Below are 24041 nucleotides of genomic sequence, written 5' to 3'. Positions count from 1 at the left end.
GTTGTGTGGGCCTGAGATTTGCCTGGTGAGTGTGTATTAAACATTGAGTACAAGCCGGGACCCAAAACCTCACCGTCAACAGTTGCACACATGTCTGAAAAGGTAATGTGTCTTTTGCATCTTCCCACCGCGGGAAATCCAGTAGAATAAGAATCCATCCACCTCCAACCTTCATGTGGTGTGTTAACAGGTTCAACTAGGAAACTGCTCCTGTCTCCTGGGCTGTGTGAGGGGACAGTGGTGTCACTGGAGCATCTGCCATCCGGACCTTGTAGGCTTGTTCAATCACAAGCAAGCCTCCTGTCTTGTGTTAAGGATGGATCATTTTAATGGTTTTACTGCTTAGATTGCTCAGATTTGGTGTGCGACACGTATCTTTAATTACATTTTATGTTTTGTAATAAGACATGTGTTCACGTCATTCGCACTCCAGAAGTCACCGCGGCTGTCTCTGCTGCGCGGTGATGTCAGCCTCCCAGCTCCAGGGGCAACAGACAACAGGTTCTCCCTGGCCTCCACTCGTGCTCTCTGGACGTGCGTGTAACACGTCCTGTGCTTCCTGCAATTTGCTTTGCTTTCACGTGCCATGCCTTCTTTCCCTGTCGCTGCAGGTGAGAGCTTCCTCTTGTTTCAGGCTCTCGCCTGGCATCTCGTAATGGCAGCAGGGGCGATGACAGTGAGAGCAGTAAAGTAACATAACCGTCGTCCTGTGGATGGGTTTCCAGGTTGTTCTGGTCTTCCTGCCAAAAAGGCTATGTTGACTGTTCCCAGCTGCTTCTGAAAACCTGTCCTTTCCCTTCATGACTAGATTTTTAGAACTGCTGTTTTGTTTCATTTCAGCCGTGAACCAGAGGGTTGGGCAGAGTGCCCCGGCGAAGCAGCCCCCGCCCCTCGCCCCGCAGAGCCCGCAGGGGGGCGTCCTGGGCAGCGGTGGCTCCAACCAGCAGATGCGGCTGCAGCAGCTGCAGATGGAGAAGGAGAGGCTGCGTCTGAAGCAGCAGGAGCTGCTCCGGCAGGTGAGGCCCCAGGTTAGAGGCCAGCCTTTGCTTCTCGGGGTTTGCTTGCCGCACGCAGGTGGGGGGAGGGTGGGGACGGGGCTCCGCGCTCCGCCTTCACGGCTGGGGTGACACAGACGTCATGCCGGCTCCGTTCTTGTCCTGCCTCCCGCCCGGCCCTGGCGACTCCGGCCCTCCTTGCGGGCGGACGCCTGTCCTTGCGGGGCCATGGAGGCGTAGACGGAGTGGCTTGGACTGTTTCGCCGCAGGGTCCCTGACGCGTCACTTGGAAGACACCTTTTCCTCGAGCTGGAAATCAGTCAGGGAAGATAGATCATTAAGACGTTTCTCGGATAATACCTAGGCTTCGGCGCTGCTGAACCCCGGGTGTTTCACTTAAAACCTAATACAAGTTGCCCCCAGTTCCGAAGCTCCCTGCTCTGAGGTTTTCTTCAGGGTGGCCCGGGTGCGGCTCGCTCCCGGACGGCTTGGAACCCGCTGGGACCTGTCCCATGACTTTCCCTTCAGAAAACACTGCTGGTCCTCATGTCCCATGAGGGCAGGCAGTCCGTCCCCTCAGAGGCCGCAGGGTTCAGACCCCGGGGATGTGGCCTCAGAGCAGCGTACTGTTGAGGTTTTATGTGAATTGTTGTGACAGTAAACATAGTGCGATTTCGAAAGTGTGTGGGCAGCCAGGGTCTGTGAAGACAAAGCCTCCTCCTCCTCCTCCTCCGTGTCCTGAGTTCTCTTCTCCGGCGTCAGTCACTGCCACTTTCTCGTTTTCTGTTTCCAGAGAGTTCTCTGTGTTCACGAACATGGAACACGTGCATGCGCTAGCCCTCCCCTCCCACCCCCCATCGCAATGCGCCACATGTGGAAGTGAGCCCATCGAGCGGGGTGCAAGCAGCTCCGAGGGCCCTGTGCTCTCGGTGTCCCTGGAAACACTGATTTGAGAAACCGGAGCCCTGGGGACGGAACCTAAGCTGTGGAAGTCCCAGATAGACTCGGCTCTGAGCTGCGCTGCCCGCAATCTGTCTGTGTAACTGGAGCATGCCTGGCGCCCACAGCGGGTCCTGAGAGCGAGGGCGGTGCCACGCGTGGTCAGGGAGCCGTCGCAACGTTCGGGCGCTTACCTGCCCTCGAGGGGGCGGAGAAGGGAAGCCGGCCAGTCCACCGTGTCTCTTCCTAACAGATTACTTGAAAGGAAGCATAGTTTTCCTTTAAGTTAAACTTTATTTTCAGAACAACACAGCACCATCAAGAGTGTAATTATGTAGCTGTTAGAAGAAAGAAGGGGGTTTTTCACATGTCACTGATCAGTTACTCAGTGGTCTAAGGAAATACAAATCTCAGTTTCACACAGGGCCTGAAGACCATCAAAACAGAGAAATTTCACTAAGAAAAATTAGGTAATTGCTAATATCAAAGTATTACTATTTCAAAGATAGTTTTTTAAAGTCTAGAAATGGGCCCTTCATCATTATGTTGCATTCCGTAGATCAGCCTGGGGTTTTTGTTTGTTGTATTGTCTTGTATTGTTTTGTTGTGATGGGCAGTGCTGCTGTTTATAAAACTCTTCCTCCCAAAGAGTTTTTCCAAGTCTCTCTCTCTTCCTCTCTCTCTCTCACTCTCTCTCTTCCTGTGGGTGATGGGTCCTGGAGAAAATAGCTTAATTTCCTGTATGGGTAATTTCTTTGTTTCTTCTTTACCACTGACTGTGTTGTCTTTTCTTAATGTGGAAGTGACAGACCTGCTCTGTTCTTACACTAATAGTCTGTTTATTAGGATTTTTTGGTTCTGTTTTTTGGCGATCAGTATAAATGCCGTACATCTTAAGTCTTTTGGCTTCCTGTGAATTTCCTGTTATTCCGCTTATCACTGAAACATTAAATTATATTTTTTCCTGCTTCTGAGAATCAGAAGCAAAGAACCTACCTGACCAGCTCCAATTTTATTTGGGTCCTGGCACCTCAAGCCTTGCTGTCCTGTCCTCGCTGTTGAGTCCTTGGGAGGTTTCCGTTTCTCATGTGGTGTGACTCCTCCGTCGGCTTCTGTCTTCCTTGGTCTGCTGCTTCCTGGGCTGGCTGGGGAGTCCTGTGCTGTGGTCGGTCATGTGTCTGGATGAAACTTGTAAGTCAGCCTACACAGCCAAACCATGCAGCTTAAAGTAATCTTTATCCATCTTATTTTTTACTCTTAGGCAATGCGGAATATCAATCCCAGCTCAGCAAATTCTCCAAAATGTCAGGTAGGCTCTTAACTGGTGTTTTAGCATGGAAAAAAAAAAAGATGCTAAATTAGGAAAGGGAGACACTTGTGCTCCAGGGGCCTGTCCACACTGAACCAGTAGTTCAGGTGTAACTTTTGAGCCATCTTTCTCCTCAAATAATGTAAGTTCATGTTGCAGTTCCTGGAAGGTCTGTGCTGCCTGCTTCTGGCTCACTCCTCCCCGGAAGCTTCTAGTTCTCATTTTGATTCCCTGAGAGTCTTGTTTTACCCCACGTTTGAAGTGTATTATGTCTCAGTTGCACATCCCGTCAGCCTTCATGTGTGCCTGATTTTTATTTGTGTGGCTTAAAATCGTATTTATGATTATTTATGATTTATACAATTTAAACATTTGGACAGAAATAGAATAGCACAGATTATTTCCCTGGGTTGGCCACTGGAAGAGATCTCCAGAACCATATGGTGCTTTCAGTGGAAAGTCTTTGCAGGGCATTTCATGGGAAGAAGATCACGATTCTCAGAGAAGGGTCTGCCGGGGGAGCGTTTGGGGTTTCCTGTGGACGTCACCAACGTTTCTCCCTGAGGAAGCCCAGAGAGCACTGGTTGAGAAGGCGTCTCACGGAGATGGAGGGACTGTGGCCCTTAGTCCCTTTGACCACAAGCACTGTTCGGTTCACAGGAAGACAGACCTTCTCTGTGCTCGGGGTTCACGAGATTGGAAGGACTGCAGCCTGAGGGACATGGCACGTGTCTCGGGTGGGCAGAGCCACCAGGAGGTGCCTGCAGCCGTCTGGCGCAGGGCTCTGTCAGTGCTTCAGCATTCGTGGTGGGCACGGGCATTGTCGCCTTGCCCATGGGATCCAGCCCTCCCAGAAACCAGACAGCTGTGTGAGAGGAAAAGCGGTTCCTTATCTTCAGTGGCTTCCTGAACCCGAGATCGGCTGAGGGGATAAGTCAGGACAGTTGTCTTTAACAGCAGAGCGCCATCCTGCCCCGAGAGCCACGGGCCGTTGTGCGCCTGGGTGCCGAGGTGCGGACCTTTACAAAGAGAAGATGCTTGCCCTTGCTTTTTCTCTGAAATGTTTCTAAAAGAAGGCAAGTTGATTCCTGAGATTTATTTAAGCCTGATCCTGAAAGAGGCTTTTTAAAAATCAACTTCGGATGTGCTAGAGGTTAAATAGGATTTGTTATAGGAGTTTTTGTCACTCTGTTTACCTGGCAGTTGTGGAAATGTTAAACATTAGGAAATTTGGTACGGGGTTAAATGTGGAATAGCTCAAAACACCGAATATGGTAGTGTTTGTGTCCTTGGGTATTTTCTAGAGGACGTGGTAGATCCCAGGAAACGAGCTCACCAACAGGAGCCTTATCGTAAGTGAAGACGGGCTCCTGCAGAGTTGCCAGGAGGATCAGGAAAGCCAGGAAGACCTTTCCAGGCTCGAGGAACATTTGTTTGTTTGTTTGTTTTTTTGTTTGTTTTTAAATGTTTATTTATTTTTGAGAGACAGAGTGTGAGCAGGGGAGGGGCAGAGAGAGAGAAGGAGACACAGAATCTGAAGCAGGCTCTGAGCTGTCAGCACAGAGCCCGGCACGGGGCTCAAACCCATGAACTGCGAGATCATGACCTGAGCCGAAGATGGCTGTTTAATCGACTGAGCCACCCAGGCGCCCCTAGCAACAGAACATTTAAAGGAATAGTGGAGAAGAGGGGATGGGTCATTCAATAGGGGAGTGCCAGGCTCTGTTCAAAGTTTTCTTTTACTCTTCTAATAGAGGTTAAGTGCAGATGAGTTCACAAGCAACATGACGTCAGTGTCATCATTTTATAATTATATATATAATTAAATACTACGTTCAGAGGCTGTGGATGTGGAAAGGTACCAAACGTCACAGTGTTTACAGAAATACTCATTTCAAAAGCTGTCTTTTCACTTTTTCCAAATAGGATTAACTAATTAGGTCTGTACAGCACGGTTCTCTGGTCGTGTAAACTGATGCCAGTATGGGTGAGGTTAATGCAGAATTCTGAAAAATTAAGATAACTTTAAAGGGATTGGTAGATCTTAAAGATGGAAAATACCACCTTCATTTATTAGGGTTTGATAGCAGAATTTTGGAAAAAGTCTTCAGAGCACCTAAAAATTATAATTTCATTTGGATTGTTCACTATTTTTTATGTTGCAAAAGCTATTTCTATTCTCAGAAAAAGCTTTATGCAACTGTAAGCATCATGTCAGCCCCTGAGGCTGAGCCCAGAAATGCTCACTTTTCTGGCCGAGTCTTGCTCCTCCGTCAGTTGGAGACCTGCTGAGAGGCTCGGTGTGGTTTGCACTCTCTGCGGTTTTAGGTTGCAGTTTCTGTTTCAGGGTCTTTCGAAACAGACACCTTGAGAATGATGGTGTCCCGGAGTGTGGACGCTGTTGCCTGCTCCCGTTGCTCCCAGCCCGCTCGCTGCTCTCTCTCTTGCGTCTGGTGGTGCTGATCCCACTCATGAGCGGCCCCCCTTCTCTCTTGCCCAGTTAGACTGTCCAGTTCCTCCCAGGCCTGGGCGTCAAAACCCACTCTCCCTGGCCTTCTCAGAGTTCTTGAAACTAAGAGAATAGAAACAAGATAGCTGTCTGTAGGCATCTTACCTTTATTTCTGAGCAGATAGTTGCTTCAATCTTCATAGAAATCCTAGCTGTAAATAGTCTGCAGCTAATGAAGTTGTACACTTGCCATTTCTCACAGGTGGCACTCAATCCACCGGCGAGCCAGGCTCTGCCTTAGTGAGCGGTGAGACCCACGGTGCTCGTGTGGAGGACACGGGGCCACACCAGTCACGTGCAGTGGCGAAGAGGGTGGGATGTCCCTAGTTTTAGCCACATGGAACAAAACAGTACCACCCCTCAGAGCCACATGAAAAGAATGGCCCATCGATCTTTCTTTCCCTGAATTTAAGAATAGTAAAAAAAAATATCGGCTTATTGTTCCTCCAAATTGTCTCTTTCTGTTAAAGCTGTTTCAGAGTTGTCTTTTCCCAAGACTGTCTCTCCTCTTTTTGAAGTCTTAGTACTGAATGAACCATAAATTCATTTAGGTGTTTTCTCATGAATTTTTAGATTTTATTTTTAATAAGCAGATTGAAAACTCTGATACACTTCACATCCACATACTCTGATGTTACCTCATTTGTGTTATTCAATGAAGTCTCTATAGTTTGAGGAACATTAAAATACTGTTTATTGCTTTGACACCGTAATTAAGTAACAGAAATTACCAAAGACCTGATTCTAGAGATCTGTCAGAAAAAGTGTTGAATCTCAGAAGAATGCTGGGAATACCAGACTGAAATCTCTTTTGGACACTCCCTTTCAGAGTTTGGTATTGTCCTGTAGTTCTCAAAACTGCCCTGAGAGCCACGTGTACAGTGTTTTAGTCAGCAATGTTCTGCACTTGATAATTTGGTGAATGGCACGTATATTAAAACATGAATGCATTCTCATCATTGAGTGAGTTGTTTTCATCACTTGAGATGTAGGGAAATACTCTGTGTTTACAGCTGGGTTGGGAAGCGGAGTCTTCAAGGTCTCTGAAACTGTGGAAGAAATAGCCTTCCCCCACCCCCTGCTATCACTAAGACAAACTATTATAAGATGTGTATTTTGAGTTACTCTCCGTTACTACGTTTGGATTTCTGGTTCACTAAACTAACCTTCCTTACACAAATTGATAGCCCAGAAAAAAAGCAAGCTTTCAGTCATGCCCCATGTATTACCCTGAAATGACTGCACTGTTAACATAGCTCAGTGCTTGCTTGCTAAAAACAAAATTGCTTTTAAAAAGTAGTTGAAGTTGACATTGTACTTTATAGAATTTTCTATAAGTGGAATCATAACTTTTCATCTGTGATTGAGAGTCACTCATGTTGTATCCTACATTTTTCTTTTTTTCCCAAGTTTGTTTATTTATTTTAGAGAGGGAGGGAGGGGCAGAAGAGGGATAGAGAGAATCCCAAGCAGGTTCTGCGCTTTCAACACAGAGCCTGATGTGGGGCTCAGACTCAAGAACCATGAGATCCTGACCTGAGCCAAAACCAAGAGTCGGAGGCTTAACTGACTGAGCTGCCCCGGCGCCCCTTTCTTTTTATTGCTAACTAGTAGTCCATGGTAGGGCTATTCTGTGATTGTTTCTCTTTTCACTTATTGACAGACATTTGGGTTGTTCCAAATTTTGACTTTGTTTAGACATGTGCTTTCATTTTTCTTGGATACCCTAAGAATTTCATAACCCAGAAATGTTCTAAATGTTTCCAGACTAAGGGCTGCTTCCACTGCCTTTCTTCTCAGTTTTCTAAACGATGCGAAACAAAGTACTCACTTTATATGGGGACAAAATACTGCAACTACCTGATACATCTGATCTTTTATTTAAAAAGATTTTTAAAATGTTTTTTATTTATTTTTGAAAGACAGAGAAAATGCGAACAGAGGAGGGTCAGAGAGAAAGGGAGACACAGAATCTAAAGCAGGCTCCAGGCTCTGAGCTAGCTGTCAGCACAGAGCCTGAAGCGGGGCTCAAACCCACGAACTGTGAGATCATGACCTGAGCCGAAGCTGAACGCTTAACCGACTGAGCCACCCAGGCGCCCCCTGATATATATGATCTTAAAGTGTCTTTTCCACCCTGTGGGGAAGGGTATTATCATTTAAGTGACAGGAGGGAAACGTTAAAAGGGCCAGTGGCTTCTCGTGAGGCCCCAAGTCCATAAAAGTTCATGTTGTAAAGCGGGCCAACTGCGTTTCCTCTCTCAAGCTGCCCTGAAAGGTTCCCTTTGGAGCAAGCCGGGCCATCCCTGTACTCACAGTGTAGACAGCGGTGACTCCCAGTGTGTCCCACATTAGCTAAGGTTTACAAGCTCACTGGGAAAAGCTGCCACATTCTTGTATTATTATGGAAGAAAAGGAGCTAAAAATGCTTGCTTCATTTAGTAAAAGTCAAATACTCTATAAAAGAACTTTTTGACCTTTGAAATACGGAAACATGATTACATTTTGGCCAAATTGCCTGTAACTTCTCTGTTATTGAAAGTCTGTCAGACTATTTATTCTAACTACCTTTGGGAAAAAGAGAAGCTTAACAAACTTGTATTTTTAGCTTAGTATTCTAATTTTAGGCATTTGTTCACAGTAGAATACTCCTCAGAGATAGACATAACTTTCAGCATGAACTGTTTCTACTGAAATCAGTTTTTATAGATGATCCAGTTATGTCCCAAAGCTTGTTTTGAAGCAGCAATACCAGATTCACCCAGTTACAGAATACTGTCCGTATTAATCCAGAGTGAGTTTTGCTAAAACTACTGTATCGCATCAGAGTAGGCTTATTCTATACAGGTTTGTATAGATATATCCAGGCGTACTTTTAAATGCAGAAGAATGGAGAAAAAGTTTCTGTGGAATACATTTTATGACTAAAACATTCAGATTATGTAACTTTATTTTATACCTATTCATATCATAATTAATTTTCTCTGAAGTCAATCACAAAGGTCTATACAGCTCTGAAACACATTTTCAGTATTCTACCGCTAAAATCCTTAATTTTATGTAAGTCTGTTTACTTTCACATTTCCAGTTCTTGGCCAAGGGTACAAGGAGTTGCACGCTTGCTTTCCCTGAGAAGCCAGGATATAGCAGTCCCTGCTGACTCCTTGGGCCCTTTCCTCCAGAATCTGATGAGGCAGAGCGCGGAGTAAAGCACTTCCTCAAACTTTGGCATCGCCTCTGAGCTCTGCCCTCACAGGGCTGTGTGGGCGTGAGATGCGTGCATGTGTATGTGCTCGCTGGGAAGCGTCCGCGTTGCTCTTTTATATATATATATATATATATACGTATATATTTTATATTCCGTTGAGGTCCAGTCATAAGTTAAGGAGGAAATAAGGTTGGTCTGTTGGCCTCCATAAATGTATTCGATTTCCTCTCCCTGTTTTTGACAGTTTGTTTCAAATATCAACAAAATTTTTCCGTCTTCCTTATTTGAACCCGGTGAAATAAATTACATTAACAGCAGATGGAAATATGAACATTGAGAATTAATTACTTGGGGAGGGGCTACCAGGTTGACTTTTATTGCTTAAAGAAATTTTGTCTTCAGCAAATACTGAGCTCTGTTAAGAATATCCATTTTGGGGGGCGCCTGGGAGGCTCAGTCGGTTAAGTGGCCGACATCAGCTCAGGTCACGATCTCACAGCTCGTGCTTCTGAGCCCCCATGTCAGGCTCTGTGCTGACAGCTCAGAGCCTGGAGCCTGCTTCAGATTCTGTGTTTTCCTCTCTCTCTGACCCTCTCCTGCTCATGCTCTGTTTCTCTCTCTGTCTCAATAATAAAGCATTAAAAATTTTAAAAAATAAAAGAATATCCATTTTTGGGTAATATGTATATAAGTTCTCATACATGAGTTATTCTTCAGTAAAACTGTTTAGGAATTACTTGGGGTGTCTAATCAACCCTGTTTTTTTCGTTGTTAGCTAGAAGTTTCAAAACTGAGCTGAATATTCCTGCTTCGATTAGGTTTCTGTGATTTGTGTATGTATGTGTCATTGGCTTTGTCACGTGACATTTGTTTTGGTGCTGGCTGGTGATGCTGACGCCCACCCCACTAGCACCAGTGCAGCGAGGTGGCATTTTCTCCTTGAGCCTCTCAGCCTCGCTTCCCCTGGACTCTGCCAGGGCTGCTGGTCACAGCTCAGATAGAGGCTGCATGAGACGCAGGTCTCCGTAGTCCTCTGTGGCCCTTGGGCAGCTTTGGGCACGTCTCCAGGATTGACTTCTTGGTGAGTGTGGACGGCGGTTCTGCGGTGACCACTGGCAGGAGAGGTTGCGCTGTCACAGGTGGTACTACGTGAGAACCCGGCAGCTCTGAACAAACAGAGTGGTAAAGTCCAGAGTAGCAAAAACATGGAGAACCTGCTCATGGCAGCTTTAACCTCATAAAACAATCTTGAAAAAGTGGGAACTTTATAAAAGAAAAAGTAAAATAAAAATTTAACATAAAAATTATAGCCAATTTATCAGTTAGTTTAGTAATGGCTGGATAGTGTCACGTCCTGTGCTTGCTGCGCAGGGCCGGCGCCTGCCTTCTCTGATGTGAACTAGAAAGCAGACGAGGCCCTTTTTAAGATATTTGCAAGGTTCTGCCATGTTCTCAAAGATCTACACCTTCCTCACAGAACTCTAAGCATCAGCTTCATCCAGAACTTATAATTTTATTCATTTTCAAATTCATTCTTATTTACATCCTTATGTTTTAATGGCAACATAAATTTCTCAAAGCCTCAGAAGTTACAGTATTATGCCCCAAAGCAGTCCATCCATCCATTCATTCATTCAGTGTGCCCTTAAGGAACAGAGGAGAAATAAATAATTACGGTATTGTGTGGTAAGTGTTAAGATCATGTTTACCTGTGTTCAGACTGTTAAAAAACATATCTTCTCTCTGTCCAGTTATATCCAAAGATGGAGATAGGATCATTGTGGAGGGTTCCCTGGGGACAGGACTTGAGTCTTAAATAACAGGGAGGAAAGCAAAGCACTGTAGTTGCAAAGTGCTCAGGTCACAAAGCAGGTGTGGAGGGACAGGGCAACAGGGTCATGCTGCAGAGCTGCGTCATTCTGAAGTTCTGGTCACTTGGAGGGAGGGGTTGGCGAGGGTGGAGGGCGTGGACAAGGGGCAGGATGCAGCGAGTCCCCAGAAGCTGCTGGGAGGATGGCTTGGCCTTCAGCAGAGACCTTCAGGAAGACCTGGGGGCAAGTCAGGAAGAGGAGTGCCACTGGAGAGAGCTTTGCAGGAGGAGGAGCGTGGCAGGAGGAAGCAGAAAGCCAGACGCCTGGACGCCCTCCACGCTCCTACTGAGATGGGACAGATGTGTGGACAGCCTTGGCTGCATCGGGCTTGAGAGCGTGTGCCGGATGTGGGGCAGTGACAGCGGGGACATGTGAAACAGAACACCACAGAGTGGGACTGTGGCCATTCATGGCCAGAGACCCATTGATGTAGACTAGTCTGGACAGTTCTGTGCTTCTCTGGCCTTACAGTCACAGTGTAGGCATCAAGCGAGCACATGTGTAGTACTGACTCAGGGTGGCGGTTTGTGTTGAGATAAAACTGTGTGTGCATCAGGAGTGTGAGATGGGCTCCCGTGTATTTCAGATGATCAGCTCAGAGCTCAGGCTTGTATCCCTGTGTCACTGCTTACGGTAGCCATGACCTGGGATCAACTGAAGTGTCCATTCAGCTGTCAACCACTTACCCACCTGAGTCTGTTGGTAGTCAAATGGATGAGGGGGTGTGTGTGTAATTCCTGTCATTTGTGACGACACGACATGGATGGATCTAGAGAGTGTTACATTAGGTGCAGTAGTCAGTCAGGAGACCGATACCACATGATCTCCCTTATAAGTGGAATCTAAAAAACAAAACAGGGGCGCCTGGGTGGCTCAGTCAGTTGAACGTCTGGCTTTGGCTCAGGTCATGATCTCACGGTTCGTGGGTTTGAGCCCCACGTCAGGCTCCATGCTGACAGCTCAGAGCCTGGAGCCTGCTTCAGATTCTGTGTCTCCCTCTCTTTTTGACCCTGCCCTGCTTGTGCTCTCTCTCTCTCTGTCTTTCAAAAATAAATACAAAACAAAAAAAATTTTTTTAATAAAATAAAAAACAAAACAAGCCAAGTTTATAGATAAAGAGAACACATTGAGGGTTGGGGGATGGGGACAAGACTGTACAACTTCCAGTTATAAAATAAGTTATGGTGACAGTTAATAATTAACGAGTTATTAGCTGTGTTATAATACTGCATAATAATCGGACATTTAAAAGTTGCTTAAAGAATAAATCTTAAACGTCCTTGTCACAAGGAAAAAGAACATAGCTGTGTAGGTAGGGATGGTCTCTGGACAGGAGATTGTGGAGGTCACTTCACAGTGTGTACTAACTTTGAGTCCTTGTGTTATACACTGGAGACTGGTGTCATGTTGTGTGTTACTTACACCTCAGAGTTTTTTTTTAATGGAGGAAAAAAAGAGGGGGGAGCCACTCAACTGGAACGGGAGGAGAGGGAAGGAGGTGATGCAGGAAACCGGTAGGAAGAGCACTCATGGTCCCAGAAGGCAAGAAGACTGTGTGTGCGATTTCTTGGGGAAGACTGTCCTCGGCCACTCTGGGGTGTGTGGAGGGGTTAGGGGTTGAAATAACAATGGTGGTCAGTTTTGATGCAATTGAGAGATCCAGGAGTTTGGTGATAGATCATTAGGTAGACATTGTGCACAGATGTGACCCTTCCAGAGTGAGCGATGGATACCGGTGCACTGAAGGGACACGCTGATCATTGTCCCAAATGTGACTCCAGGTTTCAGGGGTAGGTTTGGTTTTAAACCACGCGGTCTCTGCTGTATAAGTGGGTGATTGAGGTGGGTGTGGGTCACTGGAATCCAGAAGGTCGAGGAACAGTCCTGTCAAGCGAATCATCTCCTTGGTCGTTAATGTATAAGTAACCAGACAAAACAGCATGTCTTAGAACTACTATAGCCCTGAAGTAGTGATGAGCATGAATAGTAATTTAAGATATTTGCAATTATAATATGATATGAACATGTCTGTTGATGGAAAGCCAGAGGGTATAACAAATACTGCTGTTAGTTGCCTATATTTGTAATTGAAGAAAATGTTAAATTTCACTTAGAAGTTTATGGAAAAATAAAGGTGTCATTTTCTTTTCTTCACCCAAGTTCACAGACTGTCTGCATTGTCATGATCTTCTGGTTAAGAAACCCCAGTTTATAGGCTGTTGCATTCAGCAGGCGGAAGCCTGGTCCAGCGGGGCGGTGGTGCAGAGCTCAGACAGCGGGGGTGCGCTCTGTGAGCACTGGGGCGGAGTCCTTGGCAATAAGAAGCCAGGTTTCAAGTCAAACCAGAAAGCCGAGAGAGAGGAAACTGGTGCTCGTGCAGACCTGAGCTTTATGAGAGCTTGAGGGGACCCGAGGTGAGGAGTAGGGGAGAAAGGACAGAACAGCTGAGAGGTCAGGATGCCAGAGAGAGGTGCACCGCCTCAGCCCGGGTCATCTGGGAGCGCTGGTGTGCGGGGTGGGACCCCGAGTCCAGGAGAGACATGGGCAGCTCCTCCAAAACCCCCTCCAACGCCATGTTTCTGACTTCCTGGTGCAGTCAGATGACAGTTGGCAAGCAGACATAAACTTGAAGGATTCTTTTTTGGGGAGATGAGACTTGCCATCCTGCCGGGTAGGGCGGGCTTGGGAGTATCGGCCGGAGCAAGAAAACCTAACACCGTGAAGTCAGGTAGGGAAGTGTATACATTTGGGTGTTAATAAGACTAGATAAACTTTGAATTTATGCAACTTAACTTTTAGTCATTTGAAATGCATATAAGAACTTGGTCTTTCTGACCAGGAAAACTGTTAGCTTTGAAGTAGACATTTAGCACTTTAATTTTGTATGTCCTTAGCCCTCTAGTGTGCATTTTACTTCTTTCAATCTGACAGTATGTTTGTTGTCGGTAGGCTGATTCTGTTTGTGTTTGTTTTCTCTAGGAATTAGCTCTTCGCAGCCAGTTACCAACACTGGACCAGGAAGGTGGGACTCAGAACCCAGTGCCTTCGCCCGGGATGTCTCAGGAGCTGAGGACAATGACGACCACTAGCTCTGATCCCTTTCTTAACAGGTGGGTGAGGGCTGCTCCCTGCAGCGGAGAAGGGGTGGGTACGGCTTCAGGAGCGGCCGTGGGGCCAACAGCATAGCTGTAGATGGTGAGGACCACAGTGCTCTGGGTTAAGAGCTGGCTCCTGTGGGTGGACGTGGGCCACTGGGACCAGAGGACACATTCTCAGTCCCGTGTTGGCTTCTGTCTGTTGACTAATGGGGACTTAACACGACAGACTTGTGTGGGCACATGCGTGCCCTTCCACGAAAGCCGATGAACGTCATCCTAAACGTACTCAGGCCTGCATTTGAAGGATTCCTGGCAGGCGTTTCCCACGTGAGTGTGGACCATGCACTTTGGCTATAGGAAGTTCAAGGACATGAAAAGTAAGGTTGTGCCTCTTTGAAAAACACACAACCATCAAAGACACTGTTTCAAAATCACATAGCCCACAGGTACTTTGCAGTGAGTTCACCCAGATATTAGGTTTCCTGCAGAAATGTCAGTGCCATGTATGAAAGCAGGTTACATCTTTGCCGGGAGAACCATTTACAACTAAGGCTTGACTACAGCTCATTCTCCTGGGTGGCAAGATACCTATGGAATTTCAGTTTTTTAAAAATGTTTATTTTTAAGAGAGAAGGAGAGCAGGAGAAGGGGCAGAGAGAGAGGGAGACACAATCTGAAGCCGGCTCCAGGGTCCATGCTGTCAGCACATGTGGGGCGCGAACTCACAGGCTGCGAGATCATGAGCTGAGCCAAAGTCAGACACTTAACCGATTGAGCCACCTAACGTGCCCCTGGAATTTAAGTTTTTTAAAAATATGGAACAAATACTGTCTTGTTTTTGTACTTTTCATTTTGGGTTTTTTTTTAAATCCATTTTTAAGCAATGTACTTTTTAAACCATTTAAAGGTGCTTTGGTTTAGGAAGGCTATTCTACTGTACTTTTGGTTAACACCAGCAGAACTGAAAACTTCATGATCTTAATAAAACGAAATTTCCCTTATCTGACCAAAACACTTTGTACCATCGAAATCCCATCACTTGCTCAGTCGTAAGACTCGTGCTGGTGCCTCGCTTCCCAGCCTTGGTTTCGAAGGCCAACTTGAATGTGTCTCAAGTTTGTCTTTGCTCTTTTGACACATCCAGTTTAAAGTTGGGCCAGAATTGAGTGTAGTTACACAAGATTGCAGTTGTGAAGTTAAACAAGGTTAATCTGGAAAGGTCGGAGCCACGGAACTCTGTGTTTTCCCCACAAGGACAATTTCAGATCAGTAGAATCCGGGGCCTACTCAGGGGCCTGTGTTGGCCCAGGGGCAGAAGTGGACCATAGGGACGCGGGCAGACGGCATGTTCTTCTGGCGGCTGTTCGTGAAGATTCTCTCAGAACTTCTGCTGGGCTGTGGTTGAGATTTTGCTGGTGAGGGTCATGGGGTGTCCAATCGTCCCTGTTGCTGGTGTGGGAACGGAGTCCTTTATCTGCTCGGTGAGGTACCCCAGCTTCTAAAACACGACTCACTGTAGCATTTCTCTTCAGAAACGTGATGGCTTTCCCACTGTCCAATATTCAAGTCAAACGTATCCCTCAGGCTCCAGACGCTTGTGACCCCATCTTGTACCAAGCTGACCCTTGTCCCTGTTGCAGCATCCCCATCTCCCCTGTGCCCCAACACCCCTGGAGGTCAGGTCCGTGTCCCCTCCACAGGCTTCTCCACGCTCTCCTTTTTTGCTCTCAAAGCACTTTGCTCACATAGCGCTTGAGTTTGATTGACTAACATGTTTGTTCATCTCCCTCCTTGGCATCGTGAGCCTCTCAGAAAGCATCATTAGTAGGTTTTTGTTGTTCCCTCTCTGTCCTCAGAGAGGACTCAGGCCTGCTGTGCCATAGCAGGTGCCTAGGGAGCATGCGTGAGGTGATGGGCTGCAGGCCCCGGTGGCGGCGGCCCTGTGAGCTCTGGCCCCTGGAGCGCTACACGCTCCTCGGGAAGAGCCCTGCACAGCCCTGTGAGCCAGCGCTTCGCCCCGCAGTGTCCTGTGTGTGATGCGTGTGGGCGCTCTCCACGGGAGCAGTGACCGCCAGGCCCGGGTCCCAGCCCGGGCAGGCGGAGTGGAAACCAAGCACGTCCAGAGGGAGGCCTGTCTTGCACACATGGTCTCAGACGCTCACCTGTGCTTCTTGTATCTTCGTGAGGCTTTTGTATCTTGCCAGAATCTGGTGGCAGCATCCAGGTAGCCCAGCAGTTTTGGGGTGCAGGGGTCGGGGGAGGACAGAGCACCTGCATCAGGTAATTAGAAAGGACTTGTGTAGGGTTAGGTGTTCAGCCCCCAGCGACTATGAGAGCTGGTTTGTACAGCTTAGGTGGTTTTTGTATGTGCACTTTTGTGGGAGCTAAATAGCTATTTTAGTGTCCAGGCCTTGCAGAAAGTTAAGCTCCACATCACCATCAGAGACCGTTAAGAATACCACTTGCCTTTATTTCATACTTTGCCATAGATTTTCTAGAATTAGCAGTGCCCAGATTTTACCATCCATGCCAGCCGTTGTGAGTGCCACGAACTCAGAACAGTGTTCTGTTCATGTAGGCAATGAGGAGATTGACCCTACTATGTGCTCATGCGGGCAGCGAGATCTCTCCTACTGGGTGCTCATGCGGGCAGTGAGGATATTTAGACCCTACTGTGTGTAACTTTATTAGCCTAAAGTTAAAATCTGTCTTGGCTTCTGTTTTTCCCCAGGGTGTGTGTCCTGGTGTGGTTTTCCTACGCCTCTCCTTCAGCTGGGACTGTAAAGGCTCCTGCCCTCAGCTGGGGTGTCTGGGCCCCCCCACACAGAGGCAAGGAGACTCAGCTAAGGAAATTCCCCCCTCGTCGCCAGTGAGTCCATCTGTTCTGGCCCAGTCCAGAAGGAGTTCTGGTTCTTTGTCTTAGGTTGAGGTTTCCTTGGCGTGAACGCCGTGCGAGCTGGAGTTCCGAGTGTAGCTCCGACCTGTCTCACCAGCACCTGCAGTCGCGTTTTGACCCAGTGCGTGGGCTGCCCTACCTGAGAGATTGAGACGTTGAAATAAGCAGGCTGTGTGGCCCCCCAGGCGGAGATGGTGTTGCGGAGAGCATACAGACACGGAGAATTTCTGATAGCTAGGAAAACTGTAACTGTATCTTATCTTTTCTCTTCTTTAATGTTTATTAAATTTTGAGAGAGAAAAAAGAGCAGGGGAGGGATAGAGAAAGAGGAAGAGAGAATCCCAAGCAGGCTCCTCACTGTCAGCACAGAGCCTGATGCAGGACTCAAACCCACGAACTGTGAGATCATGGCCTGAGCTGAAGTCAGATGTTTAACCAGCTGAACCACCTAGGCGCCCTCTTGTTTTCTTGCCACCACACCCAGGACCTTTAGAGAGGTCTGGGCTCCTTAAATCTGCCAACTTCAATCAAGATTAACTTGTTTGGGGCGCCTGGGTGGCTCAGTTAATTGTCTGACTCTTGGTTTAGGCTCAGGTCATATCTTACTGTTCGTGAGTTTGAGCCCCATGTCAGGCTCTGTCTGATCGTGTGGAACCTGCTTGGGATTCTCTCCATCCCTCCCCCACTTGTGCTCACGCATCAAATCTCTCCCTCTCCCGCCCTCCCTCCCTCCCTCCTTCCCCATCTCTCCCCCTCTCTGTCTCTCAAATAAAGAAATAAACTTAGAAAGAAAAGGACTGAGTTGTTAGCCTCACTTCACTCCAGGGCTGTGAACGACCCCGAGGAGGAGGGGCTCGCTGCTGGCGCGGCAGCAGTTGTTATCAGCGTCTTGAGGAGCCCTGCCGGTGCGCAGCAGGCGTCCGTGTTTGCCTGGAAATCCTGGAAACCCTCGGTGTCGCTCTGTACCCCGTGTTTTGCAGTGGCACCTACCACTCCCGGGACGAGAGTACAGACAGCGGGCTGAGCGTGAGCAGCTACAGCGTCCCTCGGACCCCGGACGACTTCTTGAACAGCGTGGATGAGATGGACACAGGTGGGCGTTCTTTGTTCTCGGTGATCTGTCAGCAGCGAGACGGCGGCAGGTGTGTCGGGTTCTTGTGAGCGAAGACTGTTCGGAAGGAAACCGGTTAAGGGGCGCTGGGGGGGCCCAGTCGGTTAAGCATCTGACTTCAGCTGAGGCCGTGATCTCACCGTTTACAGTTTTGAGCCCCTCATTGGGTTCTGTGCTGACAGCGATGAGCCTGCTTGGGATTCTCTCTCCCTCTCTGTCCCTTCCCGACTCTCCTCTCCTCTCCTCTCCTCCCCTCCCCTCCTCCCCCCTCTCTCTCAGAATAAGTAAATACCCTTTAAAAAAAAAAAAAAAAGAAAGAAAGAAAACCAGTTAAAATCCTCAAAACTTCCATTCAGATCCTTTGTTTCTCCATGGCAGTTTGTAATTCATTTCCCAATTTTTAAATATCATGGACAACTTTGCTCTATTTGATCAAAACCGATGATGTGACTTCCTTTAACACTTAAATAGTGAGTTAGCTGGCAAGGCAATTGAGGACCCTCTCTGATGACTTGGTTTCTTTCTTGTCTTCCTTTTCCTCCCCTCGCCTTCGCTACCTCCCCTCCCTTCCTTTAAAATAATTTTTTTTAACATGTATTCATTTTTGAGAGACAGCATGAGTGGGAGAGGGCAGAGAGGGAGACAGAGAATCTGAAGCAGGCTCCAGGCTTTGAGCTGTCATCACAGAACCCGACGCGGGGCTCGAACCCATGAGCCTTGAGATGATAACCTGAGCTGGGATCGGGACGCTTAACCGACTGAGCCCCCCCTGACACCCTGATGATTTGTGTCCTTAACCTTGGAGAGAGACTTCTAGCTGCGATCTGCTCACTCCCTAGCGTGTGGGATTTGGTGTCTACTCGCCCCCTCCCTAACGGTTCTACTCCGACTCAAGTGTTAGGGGCTCAGAACACCAGGGGGAAGGGCAGGGCCATGGGGCTCCCCTACGTACTGTCAGAAGAGCTGCGGGGGGCCTTGCGGGAGCCGAGGAGGGTAATCAGGGAGCCTGGTGAGCACCCAGGGCCCTGGATCTGGCAGCAAGTGGAGAGCATGAATTGGCCACAAGACAGGGCGGCCTTCTGGCTGCTGTCTCCCTCGCCAGCAGGTCGTTCGCCCAGCTCATCGCGTTGGAGAATGCACGTCACCTTCCTCTTTGCTTCCCTCAGACGCAAGTCCCCCTTGTCTGTGCTCACGCTTCAGACCCATCTCCTGCCCGTCGTGCTTCCCCTTCTCCTCCCCCTACTTCGCTCTTCCCCCAACCCCTGTAGCACTTCGTGCTTTATATTAGTTTCCAGGGTGCTCTAGGCATGTATGTGGATGGGGTCGGGTCATGTTCAAAAAAAGAGTTTCGTGGTAAGTCAGGGAACCCTAGAAGGAAGGCAAGGATTTCTGGGAGGCTTGTTTTGCCGTTAGTAATGGGGACCCCTGAGGCTGGAAGAGAGTCTTCATCCAGTCCTTTTTGCACTACTGTTACACCTGGTGAGTAAAGCAGACACTGACTCCCCCACGGTGTGGGCCATTTGGATCACAGGCAGAAGCCTCTCTCCAATGAAGATTGCGGTTCCTCAGAGTGGGTCCTCAAGTGCCCTGCCAGCTAACTCAGTATTTTAAGTGCTAAAATAAGTTGTGTTACCAGTTTTGTTCAAGTAGAGCTGAGCTGTCCATGATATTTTAAAACTGGGAACACATCTAAGTCACAAACTGCCATAAAGTGTACTTAAATTCACTCCACACCTTGACTTCTACGTTTATCTTACTGTAGTGGTGCCTCTCCAGAAGAGAGGCCAGTAGCAATGCTTGTGTGTGATGTGCGTATTTTGTCTCTCTCGCTATAGATAAGTTTTCAAGGGATTTCAGTTTTTTCCGAGACCCCTTCAGTGGTTAGCACAGAGTAACAGGCAGTCGAGCTGTGCATTCAGTGTCTGAACACATGTTGAAGCAAAAGTAAACTTGGCATTGTGTTGCGTTCTGTGAGTTGTTCAGCCTACAATAAACTCTGGGCATCGTTTTGGGGGTGGGGGGGGTGAGTCCGGCATGTCTGAAAACTCACGCCGCAGAGCTCTGATGTCTGTTTTTTCAAACCTGCCTCTCTCCTCTCCGTCCCAACTAGGTGACACTATCAACCAAAGCACCCTCCCTACGCAGCAGAACCGCTTCCCAGACTACCTGGAAGCCATTCCTGGGACGAACGTGGACCTTGGAACGCTGGAGGGGGACGGGATGAGCATAGAGGGAGAGGAGCTCATGCCGAGTCTGCAGGAGGCCCTGAGCTCAGACCTCCTCAACGACATGGAGTCCGTGCTGGCCGCCACCAAGCTCGACAAGGAGAGCTTTCTCACGTGGCTATAGAGCCCTCAGGTAGACCCACTTCCAAATCTGTGAAGGATCTAAGGAGATGTGCCCGAAATTTCCAAGCAAGCCAGCCGCCGTTTTCTGGCCGACACAGAGAACGATGAACAGACGTCCAGCAAGATCCGCTCACCCACTGTCTCGCTCTTCCTTGTCCGTTGCTGCTGTTAATATATTGCTGACCTCTGTCATAGTTGGCCCTAAAGAATCAAAAAAACACTTTTTTTGTTTCTTTTGCTATTATAACTACTGTCCATTGTGGGGGCTGGGGGAAGTGAGCCTTTTGGGATGGTGGACGCCTTTCCTTTTGCCCAGTTAGACGTTCGCCCATCACTCTGACCGAGTACTCAGACTTGAAACTCGAACGCTTCGTGTCCCAGCATTTACTTTGTCAGGCGATTGTTTCTTCAGCTGCGTTTGGCCAGTGGAAAAACACAACCAGCCCGTCTGCAGGCCAGGACTGTCCAGCGTTACGTCCTTCGCGCAGATTTGATGAGCTAGCTGAATCCAAGGCTGAAGACTGTTTTACTTTCAGTGTTTTTTTCCCCTCCTAGGCTCTCGTTAGTCACGTAGTGACCTTGATTTTATTTTAGGAGCTTTTAAGGCATGAGAGAGTTTCCATAGAAATATATTAATTATTGCCTCATACTCTAGTATAGGTTTGGGTGGGTTTATTGTGGGTTTGTTTCTTGTTTGTTTGTTTCTGTTTTGATTGGTTGGGTTGTGTTTTTTTGTTTTTGTTTTTGCCCCCCACCGCCAACCTAGACAAATTACCGTAGTAGCAGACCTGTTTATAGTTGTAGCTGTTGTAGTGCCTTTGGTAAAGATCTATATTTCCTGATTTTTTTTTTACCATCTTATTTAAATCTTGATTTTTCTGCTTTCTCTATATATACCCCCCACTTATATTCTTTATAATCGTGTGATAGCAGAATGTATCTTTTTTTAAGGTTTCCCTACTTTCCAATTTATTTTAAAATGGTAGTTTTGAATGTATGCATTTAGAATACATGACTAGTAGTTTATATTTCAGAGGTAGTTTACACCTGGCTGGGGCAGTCTGCAGACATTTGGGTAGTTAGTATTCTAGGAAGGGCTGTTTTTACGGAGAGTGTCCAGAGGACTGGCCACCCTCTGGCACACGGTATTGTCTGATGAATTCGAAAGAAGCAAACAAGATAGGGCTTTATTTTCCCCTCGGTGATCCCTGGGACTAATTTTAAGGCTTGATGGGAAATCACTAAGTAGGTTCATAATGTACGAAATGTTACATAGTGGTTTACCTTCCTTTAGCTTTGGAAATTTCCCTTTGCCCTAGTTTTGGAAGTAAATTCTAGTACCTTAGTTCTCATTTGTAACAAACACATTACAACTACATGGAAATATTGCCTACAAGATTGTTCTTACTTAAAAGACTTGCTCTTACTTCTATATGCTGAGAACTGACCCTGGATAGTACGTAGAGTTCTGTTGAGGTCCTGAGTTAGCTGGTAAAGTGACCAGATTAATCAAATGTATATCAGTAGTTGAATTTAGGAAAGAAATAGAGATAATCCTGAGTGTACTTTTATTTTTACAGGAAGAGCTATAACTAGAGTATGTGTCTACAGGAGTAATGATGGTTTCCAAAGAGTATTTTTTAAAGGAACAAAATGAGCACGAATCAACTCTTCAGTATAAGCTACGAAGGTAATAGTTGGCTGGGAGTTACAGTGGTACCAGCTAGCACCTCTGTGATTAAGGGTCTTTCATTGTTTCTAGAAGAAGCCCTTATTTTCAAGGGTTTATGAGAGACATAAAAATCTTTTTTCCTGGCTAAAACTGCTACGGAAGATATGCTTGGGAAGATAGATTTTTTTTTTAATTGCAAAATCTAAGTATTCTGACCCTTGAGTTTAGAGGAGAGCAGAAGTCAGGAGTGAGAAGTTGTAGATTAAGTACTTCCAGTGGTCACCTATGCAGTCACTGTGCTGTAGGTAATGATTAATTAGGTCGATCATTTGTAATTATTGACTCAAAGGGTTTTATTCAGAAAACAACCGAAAGAGTAAATCTTGACTTAACCTGAGGGGAAGTGGCCACTGTGCAGATTCACTGATTTTTTTTAAGAGCAATAATGAAATTATACCTAGAATGCGTAATTGAGTATATGGATGATCCCGCATGTTGTTTCTCTTGTGCTGAGGATCAGAGCTACTCAGAAGGCGCTTGCAGCCGGCCAGTGAGCCGCAAGCGAAGATCGCATCCGAAACATCCGTGGGGGGTAGCATAGGCGAGGGCACGGCAAGGGCGTGACAAGGACGCGAGGACTCAGTGGGACCTTGGTAGAGGACTTGATGCGTTTCTTCCCCCCCCCCCCGTAAAGACTGGTCTTACATCTCGCGGTTATTAAAGGCAGTTGTTCCTAAAGATTCAGTCACTTCACGACAGCCACGAAACAGGAATAGGAGCTCTGCGTGTTGCTTCGACCTTAGTTCGCCCACTTACACCTCGGTGCTGGGGCACCTGATGGCCGCTGTGTTTGACCTTGCCGCGCCCTCTGTACTGCTGACCTGGGAGTCCTGATCACAGCCTCAATGTGGCCTTTCTTGTTGTGTCCTCATTCCTAACGTTAAAGTGTTTAAGTGCTTCCTGGTTGTATCGGGTAGCGTCGGGATAAGATTTTAACTGGGTATTCTTGAATTGCTTTCACAATAAACCAATTTTATAATCTTTAAATTTATCAGCTTTTTACATTCTGTGTTCTTTTCAGTTAGGGCTTCTTAGATCTATTTACAGTTGATGGAACACATTGATTTGGGGTTTCAGATTTTCCAAAGCACTATTTGTGGTCATAACTATTTTCTCATAAATATAGTGTCTTTTTTAAAAAAAGGAAAAAATACAATAAGGAAGTGATTTTATATACAAATAATACTGTTGTTTCAAGTATTCATATTAAATAGGTGCATTCTATTGGAAGTTTCGCAGAAACACTGAAAATTAACAGTAATTGATTGTAATTCATAACCCACACCAGTGTTGGAACTCAAGTGCAAAAGTGAGAAGCAGTGTCCAGTGACTGACAGGTGCAGAGTGTTCACACATCTGAGAAGTGAGTACTCAGATGAATTTTATCTCCGGTAAGCGTATTTTTGTAAGGATTGTGGGTGTGCCTATTTTAACAACTGTCTTCTGTATTGTGAAAAGTATTCTCCACAATTTAAATGTTTTATATTAGAGAATTCTTTAATGCACACTTGTGAAATATATATAGTACCTGTAGTCCCTTTTTATTTTCTGTTTTAGATGTAAGAGCATGCTCAAATGTTAGGTACTTACGTAACTTGTTACATTTTTTTTTCTTATGTAATACTTCTTTGTTTATGTGGTTCAAATATATTCTTTCTTTAAACTCCTCTTTGTTGTTTTTAACAATCACTATATTTAAGACTTTTTTTGGCTTCGTACTGGTCTTCCAGCAGAACATGTCCTAAGGAGAAGGAGATATAAGGTGGTCATGCCAGTGACCAGTAGACACGTTCCACTTAATGCTGGTTTGGGATTTGGACCTTTTGAAGTGCGACTGTGATTCTTTGGGTTTTTGTTAGTTTGTTTAATTTTTTTTTTTTTATGTTTTATTTATTTTTGAGATCGGGAGAGACAGAGCGTGAGCAGGGGAGGAGCAGAGAGAGGGAGACACAGAATCCGAAGCAGGCTCCTGACTCCGAGCTGTCAGCACAGAGGCTGACATGGGGCTTGAACCCATAGACTGTG

The 24041-nt window shown here is 46.7% G+C and overlaps 1 protein-coding gene across 1 annotated transcript in view; it reads left to right on the top strand.

Annotated features, from left to right (window-relative positions):
- YAP1 (Yes associated protein 1) overlaps positions 1–23007 on the top strand; it is a 117819-nt gene extending 94812 nt beyond the window's left edge. The window contains exons 8-12 of the mRNA XM_029915680.1: positions 841–1016; positions 3196–3243; positions 13811–13941; positions 17806–17918; positions 20047–23007. Coding sequence (XP_029771540.1) covers positions 841–1016; positions 3196–3243; positions 13811–13941; positions 17806–17918; positions 20047–20285 — 707 coding nt within the window. The 3' untranslated portion in view covers positions 20286–23007. The remainder of the gene's footprint in view (positions 1–840; positions 1017–3195; positions 3244–13810; positions 13942–17805; positions 17919–20046) is intronic.
- Positions 23008–24041: the final 1034 nt, after the last annotated feature.

Source organism: Suricata suricatta, chromosome 11, assembly GCF_006229205.1.
Source record: "Suricata suricatta isolate VVHF042 chromosome 11, meerkat_22Aug2017_6uvM2_HiC, whole genome shotgun sequence".
Lineage (NCBI taxonomy): Eukaryota > Metazoa > Chordata > Mammalia > Carnivora > Herpestidae > Suricata > Suricata suricatta.
This window is presented reverse-complemented; position numbering and strand designations above follow the sequence as displayed.